The sequence below is a fragment of the Schistocerca cancellata genome, chromosome 7 (genome assembly GCF_023864275.1).
Source record: "Schistocerca cancellata isolate TAMUIC-IGC-003103 chromosome 7, iqSchCanc2.1, whole genome shotgun sequence".
Lineage (NCBI taxonomy): Eukaryota > Metazoa > Arthropoda > Insecta > Orthoptera > Acrididae > Schistocerca > Schistocerca cancellata.
Genome location: NC_064632.1, coordinates 306,896,642 through 306,919,139, shown reverse-complemented (window position 1 = coordinate 306,919,139; position 22,498 = coordinate 306,896,642). Strand labels below are relative to the sequence as shown.

At 38.0% G+C, this 22,498-nt stretch overlaps 1 protein-coding gene across 1 annotated transcript in view; it reads left to right on the top strand.

Annotated features, from left to right (window-relative positions):
* The window catches only part of LOC126092472 (multidrug resistance-associated protein 1-like), a 409,434-nt gene that overhangs the window by 135,575 nt on the left and 251,361 nt on the right, over nt 1–22,498 (top strand). The window contains exon 8 of the mRNA XM_049908086.1: nt 18,627–18,820. Within this exon, the coding sequence (XP_049764043.1) occupies nt 18,627–18,820 (194 nt within the window). The remainder of the gene's footprint in view (nt 1–18,626; nt 18,821–22,498) is intronic.

Genomic DNA, 22,498 nt, shown 5'->3' with positions numbered 1-22,498 from the left:
ACTCAATGGAGGTGATATCAGTACCAATGATAACCTACCCTAATAAAATTCAGATACAAACCCAACCATCCTATTCTTCTTTCTTTATTTTTAAAAATAAACAAAATCAGTAACTTCTTATTCTAAATTCCACAATATTTAGCTTAATATATTCATACCTTTATGAAAAGACCATATGCGTTAAAGCATTTCTCTGAAAGTGTCATAGTGCTATAATTTCCTCCACTTTCTATTACTGTCACATGATAATAGAGCTAAAATCGTTCTTATTCTTGGCTTTTAGTGTAGTACATATACACCTTACATCTTCAAAATTTTCCTTGAAATGTTAATTTATAGCTTAGCTAAGCCCATGCCTATCTCTGTAAATGTACTGATGCAATTATTATTGAATAAACACTAGACACCACACATAGAGGTGTTGGGGCAGTATTTTTTTATTTTATTTTATTTTTTTAGTTATATTTCTGGAAGAAGTGGTAGTAGAAGGTATAATAGTAATAAAAGATAATAGAAGAGTCAAAGAAGATAGAAATTGTCCCCGAGAAAAGTAAGATAGATATGCAGAAAAAATTTAAATCAAATTGCAGACTTCCAGTGGTTGTCAATCCGCCAATTTTGCAAAGGGCACAAACTCTCCTGGGTCCTTAAATCTTTTAATCATATCTATATTGTGTAGTTTCTTATCTTGCCTCAGATCTGGGTCTATTAGATATATAGTGCTTTTGAATGCAGTATATTCTGAACTTTAAAGGGTCCATTGCAAAACTGAAAAAAATTGCTTGTTTCCTTCTTTAAATTCGATCTATGATGATACTAACACACTGATACCAAATCATTTATTTGAAAGTTTTGTAAAATAGCCTTGCCATTAAAAATTCTGACTCTTTTTTGTGCCTGTGTAATCAGATTCTCTTGTACTTTTTCTTACAACTTTTCTAAATTAAGTTGCCAGTAAATTTGGCCTTGTAAATAATTTGAACAGGGGCTCTCCTGTGAAGGTTTTATTCATAATTTCTGCGGCAGCTAATCCTGTTGACATATGGATTAAATCATTAAGAATTACTTGAAATTCTGACTCTAGTTGTGCCCATGTAGTGTGCCTCATAGAACAGTATGTTTTACACAGTTGTCTTAATTCCTTCATAACACATTCACAAAGATAAGTTTAAGGACTGTACTTGGATGTAGTTACATGTCTTAATCCATCCCAAACCAAGAATTTCTTAAAATTATTGTTAATAAATTGTGGGTCATTATTTGTTAATAGAGGCTATAATTTACTCACATCTGAAAATACACTTGCAAACAATGCATTACTGTAGTGGTATTTGCTTGTTTTATGAGATACAGTTTAACATAAATTGACCAACATTAATGTTCTTGAGCACTTTCTTTGGAAAAAGTGTTAGTATTAAATGATTTTGATTTCTCTTGTATGGTAGAATTTACAAATTTGTGCAATTGTTCCTCCAAATTAGATAGCATTTCAGATGTGCTAACTATTTCTCTATATTCTTTACATTGTTCTAAAACATTAACACACTCACCCATCTCTGAGATTAGCTCTTTTACTTTCTTGAAAACTAAATCATGTTGTTTACTATCGCATCCTTCAACTTCTGGGGCAACTGGGTCAAAGTAACCACAATGTTAGTTAGTATAGCTTCTATTTCCTGTTTGACACTTTCTGTTATCTCTAACTTTAGTTGTTCTTTCATATTTTCTACCTTCACAGATAGTTCATTACTTTTAGACTCTATAAACAGAGCATGAGATGTGATGTACACACACACAATACCAGAAATAGTCGCTTGTTGGATTTTCCTTTCTCGAGGCTAGCTGTTGTCCATAATAACTATAAACATTTGGGCATAAGATTTTTCAATAAGTTACCATACTCATCTCGTACAGCGCCATTTAATAAATTCAAGAGTGTCTTGCAAAATTGGTTAAAATGCAGTGAATTCTATACAACTGAAGAATTCCTAGGAAATACTCATTATAATATAAGCTTTTAATAAGAGATAAGGAAATGTTTTCAATTCTTAAATAAGCTAAATAATTCTATGTATGTAAGTGTTTATTGTGCTTAACTGCACTCCTTTGTAAACTTTGATGAAGCCAATTTTATGAAAAATACTGAAAGGCGAATAAAACATATTCTATTCTATTCTATTCTACTTTGTCAGATAGTTCCTTAATATTAGAATCTATTTTTTTTAGAAACTTCCTTAATATTAGTATCTACTTTGTCAGTTAATTGCTTCCTTGTATCAGATAGTTTCTTATTTGTTGAATCTACTTTGTCAGATAATTTCTTAAAGTCAGAATTAATTTCATCAGACATTTGTTGCAATTAACATTTAAACCATTCTGGAGCCTGTGCTGCCATTTTTTTTTGTAATGACTGGCATACAATGCAAATATTCCTGTTATGTACCCTCTATTACTGCACAGTTTTCTTAACCATAGAAGCATTGAAACATTGTGCCATTAATGTATGTGGCAATTGGCACAACCAATGTCTCAAACACAGTGATAAGTGAACTGCACTGTGTTGTACAGTGCCACCCCTGCCACATTGCTCAGCTACTACTGTGTCCCTGTCAATGTCAGGATTTAAAATCTTCTTCTCCAAACCTGCTGAAAAATTCTACTCCTCCCAACCCACTGAGTAATTACTCCATCGTATTTAAAACATTCTTTTATTCACATGTTGATGTTTAATGGACATGTTAATTTAATTGAAGTTGCTGTAATACTTGTACCATAATCATGTGAGTATCGCTTGCCTTCAGATTTCATGAATTGTTCTGATATTTCCTTTCACTTACTTCTTAATGGAGTTTAGTAATTTATCACTCATTGAATTTGGAGCTTTTGCAAGCTTATAATTCTTTATTTTCTTCCTTTCGCTTGAGTGCTCCACATCCTGTACACTGGGAGCCAGTTAAAGTGTTTTTCTTGTTGGTTAAGGGTTTTATGTAGATGCTGGCTCACTCCTTGTAGTTGCAGCTGAGACAGAACACTTCATGAGGTCTATCACCTGACATGATGTCTGATGTATTTACCTTTTTCTTTTAATCCATTCACCGTAATTGATTCTCTCCAAGTAGAGGTCCTGTTAATCAGTGCCTCTGAAATCCCATGTGTAGCTGAGGGAAGGCTTGACATCTTCACATTCTGCAGATTTTATTGGAGCAAAGGAAGATAATTTCTACTCATATCACAGAAAAGCACGTCCCCTACTTTCCTTTCACAAACATGTATTTCCTTGACTAGGTGTTCAGATCATTAGAGTGATTTTTGAATTAGAGCAAAACACAACTTTTCATACTACATGTGCCTCAAAGGCTCAACATGACTTTAAAGATGAATAATAACATTTTTCCTCTCGTGTATTAAACAACAGTCTTTTTAGTGGGTCAAACTCCATATTTAACAGATTTGTGTTATTTAATTTAGTTGCAAATTTTTAATCCCATCTACAATGGTGTTTGACTATAAAGTTTTAAATTATGAGAGGGAAGTTTGAAACTGTCTCTGTGATGAGTACTGTAATTGTGGTTGAAATGAAAATTGTCAAGTGAGTTTTGATTTTTATAGATGAAAATAAAAATTTCGTAGGTGTACAGAGAAGGAATGGTGATAGGGTTTTATATCCATAAGACTTCTGCCCCATTCCTCTCAGTTGAAAGGACAGTTTTCAAACTTCCTGAGGCTGGAAACGCTTACACCTAATAAACTGTCTACTGAATGAATAGTTTCTGAATATGAGGCTGAAGACTGTTGTCACCTAGAAACAGATTGCTATTTGTTATCGTCTCTGTTAGTGACTTCTAGGAGATGATTGGACTGGAAGGCACTCAGTGTACCAGTTGCTGTAGGGTGGAGAGCTCTTGAAGTGTCAGTGTAAGAAGAGAAGGAAGATTTCTGTTTGCAAACAAATAATGAACATGAGGGAAATATGTGTAATTCCATGTATCGTAAGTGTCATCCTTAGCATGGAAGCTGTATACATATCCTCAGTAATTGTCAATCTGAGCTACTGCTGCCATACCAGCATAACTATTTTCCCTAGGTATGATCACAGCCTTTTTGAATGACACATTGTAGAGGATAATGAGGTGGCTTTCTCTACAATGAAAGCACTTTAAAAGAGAAGCAGCACAGCTTGTTGACTTCTGCTGCATTTGTTACACTGCTTGCAACTATGGCACTAGTTATTCATACACCAGAATCTTAGTCATTTGTAACATAACCAAACAGGAAGAATATATGGTTGTGCTGCACATCTGGTCAAACTTGGGGACTGCCTAAGACCCAAACGTTAGGCAACATGTTTGGAGTGTAATAACAGTTAATTTCCCATCTAATTATTTTATTGGTGAATCCCTTCATGTTACTGAAGTTAACAGCTGATTCATTTTTGGAAAGTACTTGCTGCTTCTCAGTTTCTACAGCTACTCCCTGAATAACATCTTACTTATACAATGCTGACAGGCATGAAACTAAATATAAAAGTGTAATAAATATGATTATACAAAGCGATTAGTAGGAAATGCTGTTTTTACTTCCCTTGCTTTATCCTACTTTTACTGACAGAGGCTACATTAATAGTGTTTTATTTTTTATTTGTTTATTTTTATATTTTTAAAACACTGTCACATGAGCATTCCACAATGCCATAACCAGTTTTGACCAGATAGAAGTCATATTTGAACTGCCAATAGTTAAAAGGAGACAAAGAAGCATTACACCTTTCTCAGGTTGCTTCTACATAATGATTAAAAGGGATAAAATTGCACCTAAGGACACATGCTGAAACTGGTGATATAAAGTTGATAACATAATAGAAAATTTGCCACCACTTGCAGCATGCAGTTTTAGGTACAATTTTACTATTTTTTATCAGCCTATAGGTAGATTCTGTAATGTTCTTCCTCACCTCCTTTTATATATTGACCAATACTGGTTCATTGAAACCTGTTACAACATTTTGAAATGATCATGTGATTGTGTCATAAGAAATATAATAAACAAAATAAAATAATTAGTCACTTAATATCCATGGGCAGTACACCATTTTTTCCACATTAATAATTCTGGCTTTAGTTTTAAGACATATTCATTTTCCAAATGACAATTGATGAATTTCCCATCATTACTTATTTTGTTTTCAGTAAAAACCAAATAAGAGCCACAGCCATTCAGTTTATATCTGTTGTTCTTAATTAGTGTGTAGCTTTCTAGGGGTATTGTACCAACAGAAATAGTATCAGTTTGCCTTTCACAAAGTATAACCTTCTTCTGAGTGTTAAGCTCACTTTGCTACTTGCGAGATTGTTGTCTGTAGCAATCTTTTATGCTGAACAATGAGCTAATTGTCTACTGTATTGTTTTATTTCTTATTTTTCATAAAATGCTGGAATTCCATGTAGACTACAGTGTACCATCTTACTGTTCACAGCATAAAGCATGATGGTAACTGCTGCAGTTAAGTTCCTTGATTAGTGTTCATGTTCTGTGAAATAATTGGCTCATCCTTCTCTCTATACATACAATTACTCATAATGGATCAGATAGAGGAGCTATGAGATGTTAATAAGTTGCCAAAAAGCCAAACAGTTTGTGTGGCATTATCATGCAGATTACAGCACCCTCTTACACAAAAACTTCACATAAATTCAGCAAACTCATGTATTGGGTTTCTCTGCATAAGCAAGAATCTTTTTGTTATGAAAGCACACTTGTTGCAGTTGCAGTTGCAGAAAATAGTCCGAAGGTTAATCATACTTAACTGAAGTAGCTTCATGTGATACAAGTAGCAGTTACTATTCACATTGCCAATTATAGTAACTATTGAATGATCACTAGCAGTATTAATAATTACTAGGAGAGATCATTTCTCACTGAAAAGAAGAGGTGTCAAGCCAGGCATGTAGCATTTTGCTGTGTGCCATCTACTGCTCAGTCCCTCTTTTGTTAAGTAACAGTAATCTGTTCTTACATTAATTTATTTTTGAGTTCCCGAGATCCATATGTGAAAAGATCACTGGATCCAGGAAGAGTCAATTATTACAATTTTTTGTTTAGTACATGAGTACATTGAACTTATGATGTTCAACATATATACTACCATACATTACTCCACTTAGAAATATACAGGAATACACAAAATTAATTTTATGGTCTGCTATACATGAGCAACAAATGATGGATCCTCCCTATGGGCCACAAAAATTAGTTTAAGCATACTAAGGAGCTAAAATATACTTAAGTTATTAAGTGAATTTATCAAACAATGGAAACTCCAGATAGGCACATCAACAATGATCAATTTATCTGATGTCCAAAAGGCATGATCACTGGCTGCTGGATGCTGAGGCAGCTGTCATGCTGTGAGGTTACAAGGGATACAGTAATAGTATAACTAATTTACTGGATGTGGTAATGTTTACTGTGGAAGAACAGCTGGGGTGTAACAAGCACAAGTCGATATATTTATGGAGTCACCTTCTTGATAAAGAGAGGAGGCAGCATATAACATTGAATTACTTAGTTACATAATTGCCTATGTCTCTGTGCATAACTTGGTACATATGTTAATAATGTAAGGTGTGCTTGTCTTGCTACTCAGTGGATTTGCTGGGTATCTGATCACTGAAATAGGCGTACTCCATAAACATAAGAGCTCTTCAAAATAGTTCAAAACTCAAATTTAAAGCATAGTAGCAGGGATAATATTTTTGACATTAAAGAACATGTTTATATAAAAATTAAGTTGTAAGGATGTTTGAGAACCTCTGCATAATAAGTTATTGTCTTTTATTGTGAAGGCTGTTCAGTTTTCGATCTATGAAGAGCAAAATGAGTATTTTGTATGCCATACCTTTTAGGCAAAGACTTGATTAAACAAAAGAAGAGGGGCGAAACTGCCAAAAAGTGGAGTGCCCTAAAATATGTAAATAATCTGATGATTGTCTACAAAATAATATAAGGTATTTAGTTTTAGTGTGTACTCCACCTCTTACGAACTCAATATCAATGGGATATTAAATCTAAATCTCCCTCCCTACTCTGATGCCATGGCCAGCTGTGCTAGGCTTCTCAGTTGAGGATCCATCGTGGGAACTACCCAGTTGAGGTGGGGAAATGGATAGGCTAAAGTTAGATATAGTGGGAATTAGTGAAGTTCGGTGGCAGGAGGAACAAGACTTCTGGTCAGGTGACTACAGGGTTATAAACACAAAGTCAAATAGGGGTAATGCAGGAGTGGGTTTAATAATGAATAGGAAAATAGGAATGCGGGTAAGCTACTACAAACAGCATAGTGAACGCATTATTGTGGCCAAGATAGATACGAAGCCCACACCTACTACAGTAGTACAACTTCATATGCCAACTAGCTCTGCAGATGACGAAGAAATTGAAGAAATGTATGATGAAATAAAAGAAATTATTCAGATAGTGAAGGGAGACGAAAATTTAATAGTGATGGGTGACTGGAATTCGAGTGTAGGAAAAGGGAGAGAAGGAAACATAGTAGGTGAATATGGATTGGGGCTAAGAAATGAAAGAGGAAGCCGCCTGGTAGAATTTTGCACAGAGCACAACTTAATCATAGCTAACACTTGGTTTAAGAATCATGATAGAAGGTTGTATACATGGAAGAACCCTGGAGATACTAAAAGGTATCAGATAGATTATATAATGGTAAGACAGAGATTTAGGAACCAGGTTTTAAATTGTAAGACATTTCCAGGGGCAGATGTGGACTCTGACCACAATCTATTGGTTATGACCTGTAGATTAAAACTGAAGAAACTGCAAAAAGGTGGGAATTTAAGGAGATGGGACCTGGATAAACTAACTAAACCAGAGGTTGTACAGAGTTTCAGGGAGAGCATAAGGGAACAATTGACAGGAACGGGGGAAAGAAATACAGTAGAAGAAGAATGGGTAGCTTTGAGGGATGAAATAGTGAAGGCAGCAGAGGATCACGTAGGTAAAAAGACGAGGGCTAGTAGAAATCCTTGGGTAACAGAAGAAATATTGAATTTAATTGATGAAAGGAGAAAATATAAAAATGCCGTAAATGAAGCAGGCAAAAAGGAATACAAACGTCTCAAAAATGAGATCGACAGGAAGTGCAAAATGGCTAAGCAGGGATGGCTGGAGGACAAATGTAAGGATGTAGAGGCTTATCTCACTTGGGGTAAGATAGATACTGCCTACAGGAAAATTAAAGAGACCTTTGGAGATAAGAGAACCACTTGTATGAACATCAAGAGCTCAGATGGAAACCCAGTTCTAAGCAAAGAAGGGAAAGCAGAAAGGTGGAAGGAGTATATAGAGGGTCTATACAAGGGTGATGTACTTGAGGACAATATTATGGAAATGGAAGAGGATGTAGATGAAGATGAAATGGGAGATACGATACTGCATGAAGAGTTTGACAGAGCACTGAAAGACCTGAGTCGAAACAAGGCCCCCGGAGTAGACAACATTCCATTAGAACTACTGATGGCCTTGGGAGAGCCAGTCCTGACAATACTCTACCATCTGGTGAGCAAGATGTATGAAACAGGCGAAATACCCTCAGACTTCAAGAAGAATATAATAATTCCAATCCCAAAGAAAGCAGGTGTTGACAGATGTGAAAATTACTGAACAATCAGTTTAATAAGCCACAGCTGTAAAATACTAACACGAATTCTTTACAGACGAATGGAAAAACTAGTAGAAGCTGACCTCGGGGATGATCAGTTTGGATTCCGTAGAAATGTTGGAACATGTGAGGCAATACTGACCTTACGCCTTATCTTAGAAGAAAGATTAAGGAAAGGCAAACCTACGTTTCTAGCATTTGTAGACTTAGAGAAAGCTTTTGACCATGTTGACTGGAATACTCTCTTTCAAATTCTAAAGGTGGCAGGGGTAAAATACAGGGAGCGAAAGGCTATTTACAATTTGTACAGAAACCAGATGGCAGTTATAAGAGTCGAGGGACGTGAAAGGGAAGCAGTGATTGGGAAGGGAGTAAGACAGGGTTGTAGCCTATCCCCGATGTTATTCAATCTGTATATTGAGCAAGCAGTAAAGGAAACAAAAGAAAAATTTGGAGTAGGTATTAAAATCCATGGAGAAGAAATAAAAACTTTGAGGTTCGCCAATGACATTGTAATTCTATCAGAGACAGCAAAGGACTTGGAAGAGCAGTTGAACGGAATGGATGGTGTCTTGAAGGGAGGATATAAGATGAACATCAACAAAAGCAAAACAAGGATAATGGAATGTAGTCGAATTAAGTCGAGTGATGTTGAGGGTATTAGATTAGGAAATGAGACACTTAAAGTAGTAAAGGAGTTTTGCTATTTGGGGAGCAAAATAACTGATGATGGTCGAAGTAGAGAGGATATAAAATGTAGACTGGCAATGGCAAGGAAAGCGTTTCTGAAGAAGAGAAATTTGCTAACATCGAGTATAGATTTAAGTGTCAGGAAGTCGTTTCTGAAAGTATTTGTATGGAGTGTAGCCATGTACGGAAGTGAAACATGGACGGTAAATAGTTTGGACAAGAAGAGAATAGAAGCTTTCGAAATGTGGTGCTACAGATGAATGCTGAAGATTAGATGGGTAGACCACATAACTAATGAGGAAGTATTGAATAGGATTGGGGAGAAGAGAAGTTTGTGGCACAACTTGACCAGAAGAAGGGATCGGTTGGTAGGACATGTTCTGAGGCATCAAGGGATCACCAATTTAGTATTGGAGGGCAGCGTGGAGGGTAAAAATCGTAGGGGGAGACCAAGAGATGAATACACTAAGCAGATTCAGAAGGATGTAGGTTGCAGTAGGTACTGGGAGATGAAGAATCTTGCACAGGATAGAATAGCATGGAGAGCTGCATCAAACCAGTCTCAGGACTGAAGACCACAACAACAACAACAACATGGTCCCTGAGGATAGATGCATACTTGTGTTGATACATTGTGCCTTCCAGAATGATGAGATAACTCAGGGAATGTCCTCCAGCCTGGATCTTACCGACGATTGTTGCACGGTGTTTGCATTCAGATGTTTGACATCATACATGTCAACAGCCATCTGTCTGATGAAGCATAAAATATGATTCATCTGAAAAGGCCACATGTTGCCATTCAGTGGAAATCCAGTTGAAGTATTGGTGTGCAAATTATTGCCTTCATCCCACATGAACAGCAGTCCATATGGGTGCATGAACCAGACACATGCAACAAAGTTTACTGAATGGTTGTTGAGGAACACTATTGGTAGCCCCTTGGTTCTTCTTGGAGGTCAGTTGCTCAACAGTTACACTTTTATTCGCCCACACACATCTCTGCAGCTGTCATTCACTTCATCCCTATCAGCTATAGCTCATGGTGCACTGCAACTTCACTCAGGCTTGTACACAACATTTTATCATGACTCGTCTGCAAAAAGGGGTTCATTTCTGCACAGTTGCATTCATGCCCTATATAGAGTAAATAGCCAACCTAAGTACAGCAGTGAATGAATTAAAGTATTTGTTTAAATCATGATCATTCACAAATGATTTACACTGACAACAGTTTAGAATGAAAATGTTTTTATTTTACTAAATCACATCCACAAAACAAACTGATGGCCATGTGATACTATGTCAGCGGCTCTTAGCCGCACCGACCTTACTACACCGACTGACCATGATCAAAAGATCACGACCTTTGTCCCCTATCCTCTGTCCTGTGCCCGGTCACGTGACACTACGTTAGTCAAATATATTATTTCTAAACATGGCTGTCTTGCATTTACAATGTTACAATATTAAAATGCGTAAAACTAAATACCTTATATTATTTTGTAGACAATCATCAGATTATTTACATATTTTAGGGCACTCCACTTTTTGGCAGTTTCACCCCTCTTCTTTTGTTTAATCAAGTCTTTGCCTAAAAGGTATGGCATACAAAATACTCATTTTGCTTTTCATAGATCGAAAACTGAACAGCCTTCACAATAAAAGACAATAACTTATTATGCAGAGGTTCTCAAACATCCTTACAACTTAATTTTTATATAAACATGTTCTTTAATGTCAAAAATATTATCCCTGCTACTATGCTTTAAATTTGAGTTTTGAACTATTTTGAAGAGCTCTTATGTTTATGGAGTACGCCTATTTCAGTGATCAGATACCCAGCAAATCCATTGAGTAGCAAGACAATCACACCTTACATTATTAACATATGTACCAAGTTATGCACAGAGACATAGGCAATTATGTAACTAAGTAATTCAATGTTATATGCTGCCTCCTCTCTTTATCAAGAAGGTGACTCCATAAATATATCGACTTGTGCTTGCTACACCCCAGCTGTTCTTCCACAGTAAACATTACCGCATCCAGTAAATTAGTTATACTATTACCGTATCCCTTGTAACCTCACAGCATGACAGCTGCCTCAGCATCAATTTTGAATTGCACCATTTTGCCATGCATAGTATACTTCAGCCACAACAGCACACAAAAAGTTTATTTCAGAAACGCTTCCACACTTAACTGGAAAGCCAGTGATCATGCCTTTTGGACATCAGATAAATTGATCTGTTTCCTCATTATGGCAATGACTACAGTGTTTTGTGCATTATCCCAAAATGCTTTATATACCCTCCTCTGATAGTACCTCTAACTCCAATTTGTGAGTGGTTATTGCGTGTTGACATCCAAATTAGGTGGTGATCAGATTAATATGACTGGATTGTGTATAAGAGATTATCAATTGCTCCAGGTGTACGCTTTTGTTATCTACAGTCAAGAAATTTATGATGTAGTCACTTAGTAAAATGATGGAATGTTTCTTTTCATTTTCTTTTTTTAAAAAGAAAGAAACAATACTGTTTCACTTGGCTTAAGGAAGATTCCCATATTCCTTACAGGTTCCATGCAAATTGATAATATGACAACTGACGCACCATTTGCTGACACTTCAATGCCAAATGCTTCGTGTTGCTCTGTACAAAAACTGCTCTAGTCTAGGGCTCAAAATATTATATTATTTCTAACATAAATTACTACTCCACCTTTCCCCATAACAGTTGTTGAATAATGAGATGCTAAACTAAAGCTATCAGTGCACAGCACATTGATTCCACTTGTGACTTGGTGTTCCGCGGGTTGCCAGGATAGGTTGCATTTCACATTCAGTGTCATTCAGAGTCATAACTAGCAGGTCTTTTTTATTTTTAAGTCCCCTTACATTCTGGCAGAAAATTGCCAGAGATTTAGACTTGTTTAAATTTGCACTCGTTAGGTATCAGGATAATTTGACTGAGGACGTATCAGTGGTTTAGGCTTCTGATCTATTGCTATATTCTCTCCTCTGCAGTGAAGTGTACTCAAAATCCTCCTGGAATGTGGCAGTCTTCTTTCTTCATAGATCCTTTACTCTGGTGGACACTGCTGAAGATTCCAGTAATTCTGACTGTCTGGTGTGTTCAGTGCCCTGTATGCCATTGACACTTGTTGCTGAATTTTAGTGTGTTGTTCCATCACTTGCCAATAATTCTTCCACTGCTGGCACAGCAGTAATGGAACCTACCCTTGAATACAATGCACAGGATGCCTATTTAGAGGTGCAGTTGTTGATTTTCCAGTAAGGGATTGTCACACATTTCTCTGCTTCAGCCTTGGAAACATCATTTAAGATCTGCCTACTTAGTTCTCTCCTTCCTTCTGAATTCCTATATCATGTGACGTGTTCACTGAGTGAACTGTGGACAAAAATGTGGAAACACCGAAAATACAACACATTACTATGCCTAATATTGTGCAGGGAACCCATCAGTTTCGAAACAGCTTCCAGTCATCCCATAATGGATAAATGTAGATCCTAAATGGTTTTCAAGGGCATCGTATACCATTGTTTCTGCAAAATAGAAGCAAGTTCAGGTAATGGTGATGAAGGTGAATAGCAATCACACTCCCTTCTCTCCAAAGTATACCACAAAAGCTCCATAACACTGAGATCTGGTCTCGGCCAGGGGAGATGCAATAATTCATCTTTCTGCTTACAAAACCACTGGGGAACAAATGTTGTACCATGGGATGGACCTGATCAGCAAATGGTCATGTGATCTTTGGCAGTAATGCAACATTGCAGAGTACCTATGGGCCCTATGAAGTACCATGATATGGCTGCCAAAATCATTGCCAAAGCCCCTCCATGTTACAAATTTGGGGTGTAAACTCAGCTGGAAGTTGGGAACAATGCAAGAAAATTACTTTCTTCCATTAATCTATAGTTCTGGTTTTATGGCTTCAGCACCATGTTATCTTACCATGCACATTTGTATCACTGACAGGTCATTTTGAAATGCCACCTCACTATGCAGTTCCTGCTTATGGAGCAACCTTTGTATTGCTTTGGTGTTGATGGGGTCTGCAAGCATGACTCAGTTCTGTGGTGCATTTTGCAGCTGTCATCCCCTTATTTTTTGTCAGAATCCTCTTCAGTGACTGTCTGTCATGATCACTCAACACACACTTTCATCTGAATTGTGACATAATGGAAGATGTTTTTCTGCATTTGCAGTGTGGAGTATAAATCTTGAATATGGTGTGTCTTGTAACAACAAACAGTTCTGCTTTCTTGGCTATGGAATCACCAACCATACGAGCACCAGCAATTTGCCCACTTTTGAATTTGCTTATTTTAGAATAGAATAGAATAGAATCTTTATTTGCCTTTCAGTATGTTTTCTATACAATTGGCATCATCAGTGTGTTCAATACATTTTTTAAAAATTACAATAATTATTATTGTACATAATTGTGCCTGTGCAGGGCAAGCAGATACGCATGCTAAAGTAATATTGATAATACAACAATTTCATCACTGGTGGGATCCGTTAAAGACGACCTGGGCCTGCGTAAACTAGGTGTTTACAAAATTCCGTGTGAATGCAGCAAATCATATATAGGGCAAACAACACGAACTGTGCAGGAACGCATTGTGGAACACCAATGGCATACTCGCCTTCTCCAACCCACCAAGTCCGCAATCGCCGAACATTGTATTTCCACAGACCATTCCATGAATTACAACGACACAAAAATTTTGGCCCATACATCAAACTTTTGGAGCTCGATTATCAATGAATCTGTGGAAATAAGATTGTCTGACAACAAGACTCTCATCAATCGAGATAGCGGTTATCAGCTGAACTCTGCTTGGAATCCTGTTATAGAGAAACTTCGTAGTTGACGTAGTTATCTGCATAAAGATGGAAATCGACCTGACACCGATACGCCAGGCTTTCGCAGTGGAGGGCGCGAGGCGCAGCGCACAGAGCCGTTATGAACGCGCACGCTAAGCAGCACATGCGCAATGTCACCTCAGAAGGCTTTAAATAGCGGAGCTCAGCACGTACTCGCCAGTACTACTACAGTGGCATTCACCTGAAGATGGCCAGAAGACTCTGCGCCGAAATATCGTGGCAGGAAGTTACTGATATCCGGCAGTTCTCCCGTGTTTTTATGGAACAATACAACAATTATTCATTCACAATAGTAGTAATAATAATAATAATAATAATACATCATAACAGTTAAACATACACTCCTGGAAATTGAAATAAGAACACCTTGAATTCATTGTCCCAGGAAGGGGAAACTTTATTGACACATTCCTGGGGTCAGGTACATCACATGATCACACTGACAGAACCACAGGCACATAGACACAGGCAACAGAGCATGCACAATGTCGGCACTAGTACAGTGTATATCCACCTTTCGCAGCAATGCAGGCTGCTATTCTCCCATGGAGACGATCGTAGACATGCTGGATGTAGTCCTGTGGAATGGCTTGCCATGCCATTTCCACCTGGCGCCTCAGTTGGACAAGTGTTCGTGCTGGACGTGCAGACCGCGTGAGACGACGCTTCATCCAGTCCCAAACATGCTCAATTGGGGACAGATGCGGAGATCTTGCTGGCCAGGGTAGTTGACTTACACCTTCTAGAGCACGTTGGGTGGCACGGGATACATGCGGACGTGCATTGTCCTGTTAGAACAGCAAGTTCCCTTGCCAGTCTAGGAATGGTAGAACGATGGGTTCGATGACGGTTTGGATGTACCGTGCACTATTCAGTGTCCCCTCGACGATCACCAGTGGTGTACGGCCAGTGTAGGAGATCGCTCCCCACACCATGATGCCGGGTGTTGGCCCTGTGTGCCTCGGTCGTATGCAGTCCTGATTGTGGCGCTCACCTGCACGGCGCCAAACACGCATACGACCATCATTGGCACCAAGGCAGAAGCGACTCTCATCGCTGAAGACGACACGTCTCCATTCGTCCCTCCATTCACGCCTGTCGCGACACCACTGGAGGCGGGCTGCACGATGTTGGGGCGTGAGCGGAAGACGGCCTAACGGTGTGCGGGACCATAGCCCAGCTTCATGGAGACGGTTGCGAATGGTCCTCGCCGATACCCCAGGAGCAACAGTATCCCTAATTTGCTGGGAAGTGGCGGTGCGGTCCCCTACAGCACTGTGTAGGATCCTACAGTCTTGGCATGCATCCGTGCGTCGCTGCGGTCCGGTCCCAGGTCAACGGGCACGTGCACCTTCCGCCGACCACTGGCGGCAACATCGATGTACTGTGGAGACCTCATGCCCCACGTGTTGAGCAATTCGGCGGTACGTCCACCCGGCCTCCCGCATGCCCACTATACGCCCTCGCTCAAAGTCCGTCAACTGCACATACGGTTCACATCCACGCTGTCGCGGCATGCTACCAGTGTTAAAGACTGCGATGGAGCTCCATATGCCACGGCAAACTGGCTGACACTGACGGCGGCGGTGCACAAATGCTGCGCAGCTAGCGCCATTCGACGGCCAACACCGCAGTTCCTGGCGTGTCCGCTGTGCCGTGCGTGTGATCATTGCTTGTACAGCCCTCTCGCAGTGTCCGGAGCAAGTATGGTGGGTCTGACACACCGGTGTCAATGTGTTCTTTTTTCCATTTCCAGGACTGTACAATAGTATCAATATATATTTATGGTATATCTTATGTGTCCATGTAAAAAGTCTTTGTTGGTACATTACTGTCACAAACATATAGGTATACTTAATACGGCAGTTTTTTGTTTTGTGTAGCATATCCCTTTTGTGTTACTGTTTAAAAACTCATCAAGTGAATAATATGGCATACATTTGAGCCAGGTTCTATTGTTTGGTTAAAGTTATTCATCGTTAGTTCGCTTACAGCCTTTGAGAGTTTGTTATAAAATTTCAAGCTAAGGTGTTTATGGCTCTTTTGTGCTAATGTCAGCCTTGAGTACAGTAGGTCTATGTTAATATGATTTCGAGTATTATGAACATGCACTACAGATCTTAAATTTAAGTTCTTTATGTTCTCTTTAGCATATATTAAACAATTATAAATTTATATACTAGGTAGTGTCATTATCTTTAGTTCTTTAAAATGATTTTTGCAACAATGTCTTGGTGCTAGTCCTAAAATGCACCTAACTGCTTTCTTCTGCCACTTGAAGATGGTACTTGAACCCACTGAGTTACCCCAAAGCAGTACCCCATATTGCAATTGTGAATGGAAAAAAGCAAAGTATGTGGAGATTAGCAGATTTTTACTGATAACGTGTCTCAGCTTGTGTAATGAAAAGAGAGTTCGAGCAAGTTTGCCAAATAGATAATTTGTGTGTCCATCCCACGTAAGTTTTTGATCTACATGTAAACCTAGTAACTTGACAGTTTTTGTATTCTGTTCAGTTGGTTTCAGGGTGAAGTAAATTTCTTCAGTTTTCAATTTTTTTTTATTGATTAAAGGTTGACTCTGCACCAGTTGCTGCTCATTTCAGTTAGTACTTTGTTGTATTCTATGACAACTTGCAGATTTTTTCCATCTGTTATTAGTGTCATATCATCAACATACAGTACATTGTTGCATGGCATATCATTTGAAAAGTCACTGATGTAAACAATGAACAGGAAAGGGCCAAGCAGTGAGCCTTGTGGAATTCCTCTCTTTACTTTAATGGGTGTTGACTTTTGACAGTTTATTTTTACTAATTGGATCCTATTGCTTAAGTATGATTGAAAAAATTTTAATGGTTTATCTACAATACCATACTGTTCTAGTTTTTTTTATCATTATTTCATGTGTGACTGAGTCGAAGGCTTTTGTTAAATCTAACAGTGTAGCACAAGCGAGTTTCTTGTTTTCATATCCTTCATATATATTACTAAGGAGGTATTCAACTGCTTTGGTTCTCAATATTCAGATCGAAAGACAAACTGGTTCTTATTCAATAATTTATTACTTTCAAAATAATTGTAAATTTGGTTATGTATGCAGTTTTCTATTACTTTTGATATAATGGGAACTATTGATATAGGTCTATGATTGTTTGGCATTTTTCAATTATAGAACTCATGCACTCACAACTACACAGAATATTGTTCCAAACATGATTGACACTTGCAATGTATTGAGAACATTGCACAGTGCACTCACAACTGCACAGAACATTGTTCCAAACATGATGACACTTGCAATGTATTGAGAACATTGCATAGGTGCTCTTCATGGTTAAATTCAAAAGCACAATGTACAGGCATGGCTAGCATCTGCATTTTGTATGTTCAAGCATGGATTTCTCTTGGTGTTTCCACATTTTTGTCCAACCCCTATATTTAACGTGCTTAATGCTCAATGGGCCTAAGTGTAAAGTGCGGTCACCACAAATAAAACTGTCTTGTACCTCTCCAATGTCATTTTACTATTGGGAGCCCATACTTATTCCTTCATGATAGCTTCAGCTAACACAGTGACAAGTTCTGTTGTCACTATGCCCAAGTGAGCAGCAGAAAATAAACACAAAGCTAGGTGAGAAAAATTTTTCTACCTGTGTAAGAAAATGACACAGATTTCAAGCTAGCAGCAGAATACAACAATGAGGCAGTAGTCTATGAAACAATGAGCCATTGAAGAAGTGGTTAGCTTGGATGTGATGCAGCTATGCTGTTTAATGCTTTTAGTGGGTCATTATTATGGGGTAACATTTGTGTGTGGCAAAAGAGTGCTATAATGAATGTTTATTTTATTATTATGTAATTGAACAGTGGGGTAGCTCATACAATGTAAATTTATTTTAAGATTGTTTAATTAAACCAATATTAAACTGTGATTTACCTCATACATGTTCACATTGGTAACCTAAACACAGCTATTCCTTACATGTGTACAAAGTGCATTGCATGCCCACTCATGTTATGAAAAACCTTGTGTCTAAGTGCATTCTTTTCTTAATTTTTGATTTTCTACATTTATATCCTGATTTACAGATGAACTGTCTATTAATTTGTTAAACAAATACTAACAAAGAGATAGAGGGGCTGGCCAGTACTTACCTCAGCTCAGTACAGCCGATAGATACACATAAAACAGAACCGAAAATTTACATTCCTAGCTTTGTAAATTGTCTATGAGTAATTGTCTATAAGTAAATTGTTACTGATATTCAGTTGTGTATTTTATGTCAGCTGCTAAAACATTATTACTAATTTATTTTTGCATATATCTCATTCTAACAGAAACCGTGTCCTGAGGGAAGTGCATCATTCCTCTCAAGAATTCTGTATACGTGGTTTGATAGTTTCGCTTGGAAGGGTTTCAGGAAGCCACTGGAAATGAAAGATTTATGGGATATGAATCCAGAAGACACTGCTAGTGAAGTTCTGTCTCATTTTGATAAGCACTGGGAAAAGACTCTGCAAAAGACAACTAAGTATGTTACTTCACTTTCATTTTAATACATAATGTTTTATTTTTGGAACAGGTCAATTCTTGACAGGTTTCAAGTAACCATTTTTTCACCAGATTTATTTTCTGTGCATAAGATATCACATCCAAAAGCTTAGGAGAATGTTGCTTGATTTGAGAAAGTTATTTACAAACCTGATGACAAAATGATGTACATTGATACACCAAGCTATAAGTGTAACTCTGTTATAGTGGTGAATATTAGTGAGCATCAATTTTGCCAATTAGTTTGTGTATAAGCCCACTTAAATGACAAGAGCTCATGGAATGAATACTGTGGAATCCTATAAACAGCATCTTGTTGTCAACATGTGCCACTTACATAAAAAAATATCAGCAGCAAACTGCAATGAAAATATACTCATTTTAATTTAAAAATTCTTCCAGAGTGTTACAGTCAGCCACAGTTGATGTCAGACTTTTTGAAGATGAAGCAGTTATCCATAATGAAGTACTGTCTGAAAGAATCTGCATATTCAATTACATCTTGATAAGATTTCCAAGGAGTGCAGAGTTTGGAAACATGCTTTAAATGTTAAGAATGTAAAATTGGGTGCATCATAAAATGAAAAAAACCTAATATCCTATGACTCTAATATCAGTGAGTCACAGTTGTAACTGGCCAACCTATACAGATACCTGGGGTAAAACTATGTAGGGATATGAAATGGAATGATCACATAGCCTCAGTCATGGATAAAGCAGGTGGTAGACTCAGTTTATTAATAGAATACTGGGAAAATGCTTACAAATTACTCATTTGTCTCATTTTGGAATGTTGCTCAATTGTGTGGTATCCATATGCAATATGGGATATTGAATGTATACAGAGAAGAGCAGCATGAATGGTCACAGGTTTGTTTGGTCCACAGGATAGTGTCTCAGAGATGCTCAACAAACTATTCTGGTATACTGTTTAAGATAGTTGTAAACTACCCTGACAAAACCTGCTTACAAAATTTCAAGAACTGTCTTTAAATAATGACTCTAGGAATATACTACAACTACATTCTTATTGTTCACATAGGGTTCTTGAGGACAAGATTAGATTAACTACACCACACTCAGGGGCATTTAAATGATCATCCTTTCTCACAGACCAAATGTGAATGGAATGGGAAGAAACCTTAATAACTGGTACCAAGGGATGCTCAAGTGGGGAGGGAAAGGAGCCACCTCGGTACAACAAACATATTAGGAAGTTGCTGAGAAAGCAGAGAATTTTGCACAGTCATTTTAAACATAGTCACTGCCCCGCTGACAAACAGAAATTATTCGAAATGAAAGCCGCTGTCAGAAGAACAATGAGAGACTCTTTTTACTAATTTGAAAGCAATATTTTATCGGCAGATTCTAAAAATAACCCCAAAAAATTTTGGTCATACGTAAAATCTATGAATGCTAGAAATAATTCAATACCTTCTCTTGCTGACAGTATGGGTAATGTAACTGATGTTGATAAACAGAAGCCCGAAATTCTAAACCTAGCTTTCAAAAACATTTACGATAGAGGACTGCAGCACTATTCCCCCTTTCAATTATTGAACAAATGAAAGGATGGCTGACATAGTGTTTAGTGCATCTGGGACTGTAAAACAGTTAAGGTCCTTATACGCCAGAAAGGCATCTGGCCCAGAAGGTATCCGTGTAAGATTTTATGTTGACTATGCTACAAATAGGGCACCATTCTTATCCATCATCTATCAGAGATCATTGGAATGGTGGAAAGTTCCATGGGACTAGAAGAAGGCCCAGGATGCACATAATTACCGGCCTATTTCACTGACATCGATTTGTTGTAGAATCATGGAACATATTTTTTGTTCAGACGTAATGACCTTTCTAGACTCTGAGAAGCTCATCTGCAGAAACCAGCAGGGTTTTAGGCAACAGCAGTCATGCGAGACACAACTGGCCCTCTTTGTGCATGATATACAACAGGCTCTAGATACTGGCTCCCAGGTTGATGCCGTATTTCTCAACTTTCGAAAGGCGTTCGACTCAGTTCTGTACTGTCACTTGCTACAAAAAGTGTGCGCTTATGGTCTATCCAATGACATATGCGGTTGGATAGAAAGTTTCCTAACAGACAGGAAACAATATGTCGTCCTGAATGGGGTAACTTCAACAGAAACAAGAGTAACTTCAGGTGTGCCCCAGGGCAGCATAATACGTCCTTTGCTTTTTACGATTCACATAAATGATCTGGTTGTTGGTATTGACAGCAGCCTTAGACTGTTTGCCAATGATGCTGCAGTCTACAGGAAAGTAGTATCACATGAAAGTTGTGAATGAATGAGGATTTGCAGAAAATAAATGCATGGTGTAATGACTGGCAGTTATCTCTCTTTATTAGTAAGTGTAACCTACTGTGTATAACAAGGCAAAAATCCCCATTAATGTTTGAGTACAAAATAAATGATCCGTCTTTGGAAGTGGTAACATCAGTCAAGTATCTGGGTGTGACTATTCAAAATGATCTCAAATGGAACGATCAGATTACACAAGTAAAAGGTAAGGCGAACTCTAGATTGTGATTTATTGGTAGAATCCTGAAGCGGTGCAGTCCTTCAAGAAATTGAGAAGGTCCACAGAAGAGTGGCAAGATTCGTGACTGGTACATTTAGCCATTGCGAAAGCATTACAAATCTCATAGAAAGTTTGAAGTGGGACACACTTGCAGATAGACGATACGCTAAACAAAAGGGGCTGCTCACTAAATTCCGAAATCCAATCTTTACTGAGGATGTAGAGCATATATTATTACCACCAACTTTCAAATCATATAATGATCATCGTTCAAAGATAAGGGAAATAAGAGCTTGTACTGAGGCGTTCAGACAGTCGTTTTTCCTTCGTGCAATCCGCGAGTGGAACAGAGGGAGGGAAATATGACTTTGGCACAAATTGTGCCCTCCGCCACACACTGCTTGGTGGCTATCGGAGTATATATGTAGATGTAGATGTACATTGTGCTATGCATTTCACAGTGACTTGCAGATTGTGGATGTAGATGTAGACATACAACCATCTCTTAATTTTCAGCTTATTATAGCATTTGCCAATTTTTCACTTTATTGGTATGGTAATATGTTTGTTACAAAATACTTGTTGACTTTGTTCTTGTTGTTGGTGGTGTTGGTGTTGGTGGTGGTGGTGGTGGTGGTGGTGGTGGCAGTGGTACTGTTGGTGTTAGTGGTACATTAACGTGTGTGTAGAACCCTGTGTTGTGGCAAAAGCAAGGAAAATTTTGATCTTCTCTAAAGCAAAAAGCAGAATCTAAAATAGATTACACTGAAACATCATTGCAATGTAAGTCAGGATGGCTGGGTGGAAAGCTGCAGCCTGATCATCCAGGATAAAATTCCTATCTTTTATCTGTGGCACCACTTTACTCACTGTGAGGAATGACAACTATTTTCCATGGTGGTGGGCAGGTGATAAACACATGAACAGGGTTATAAGAATGGTAATGTGGCAACATATGGACTATTTATCATCTCTCACTATAAATATCGATATTGCTGCTCTGAGGAGCAGGCAACAGTAACATCTTTGACTCTGATATCAGCTCACTCTGATTTCAGTGTAATGGTGTATTATCTACTCTGCAAAAGAAGTATGGAACTGTGTACTCAGTACT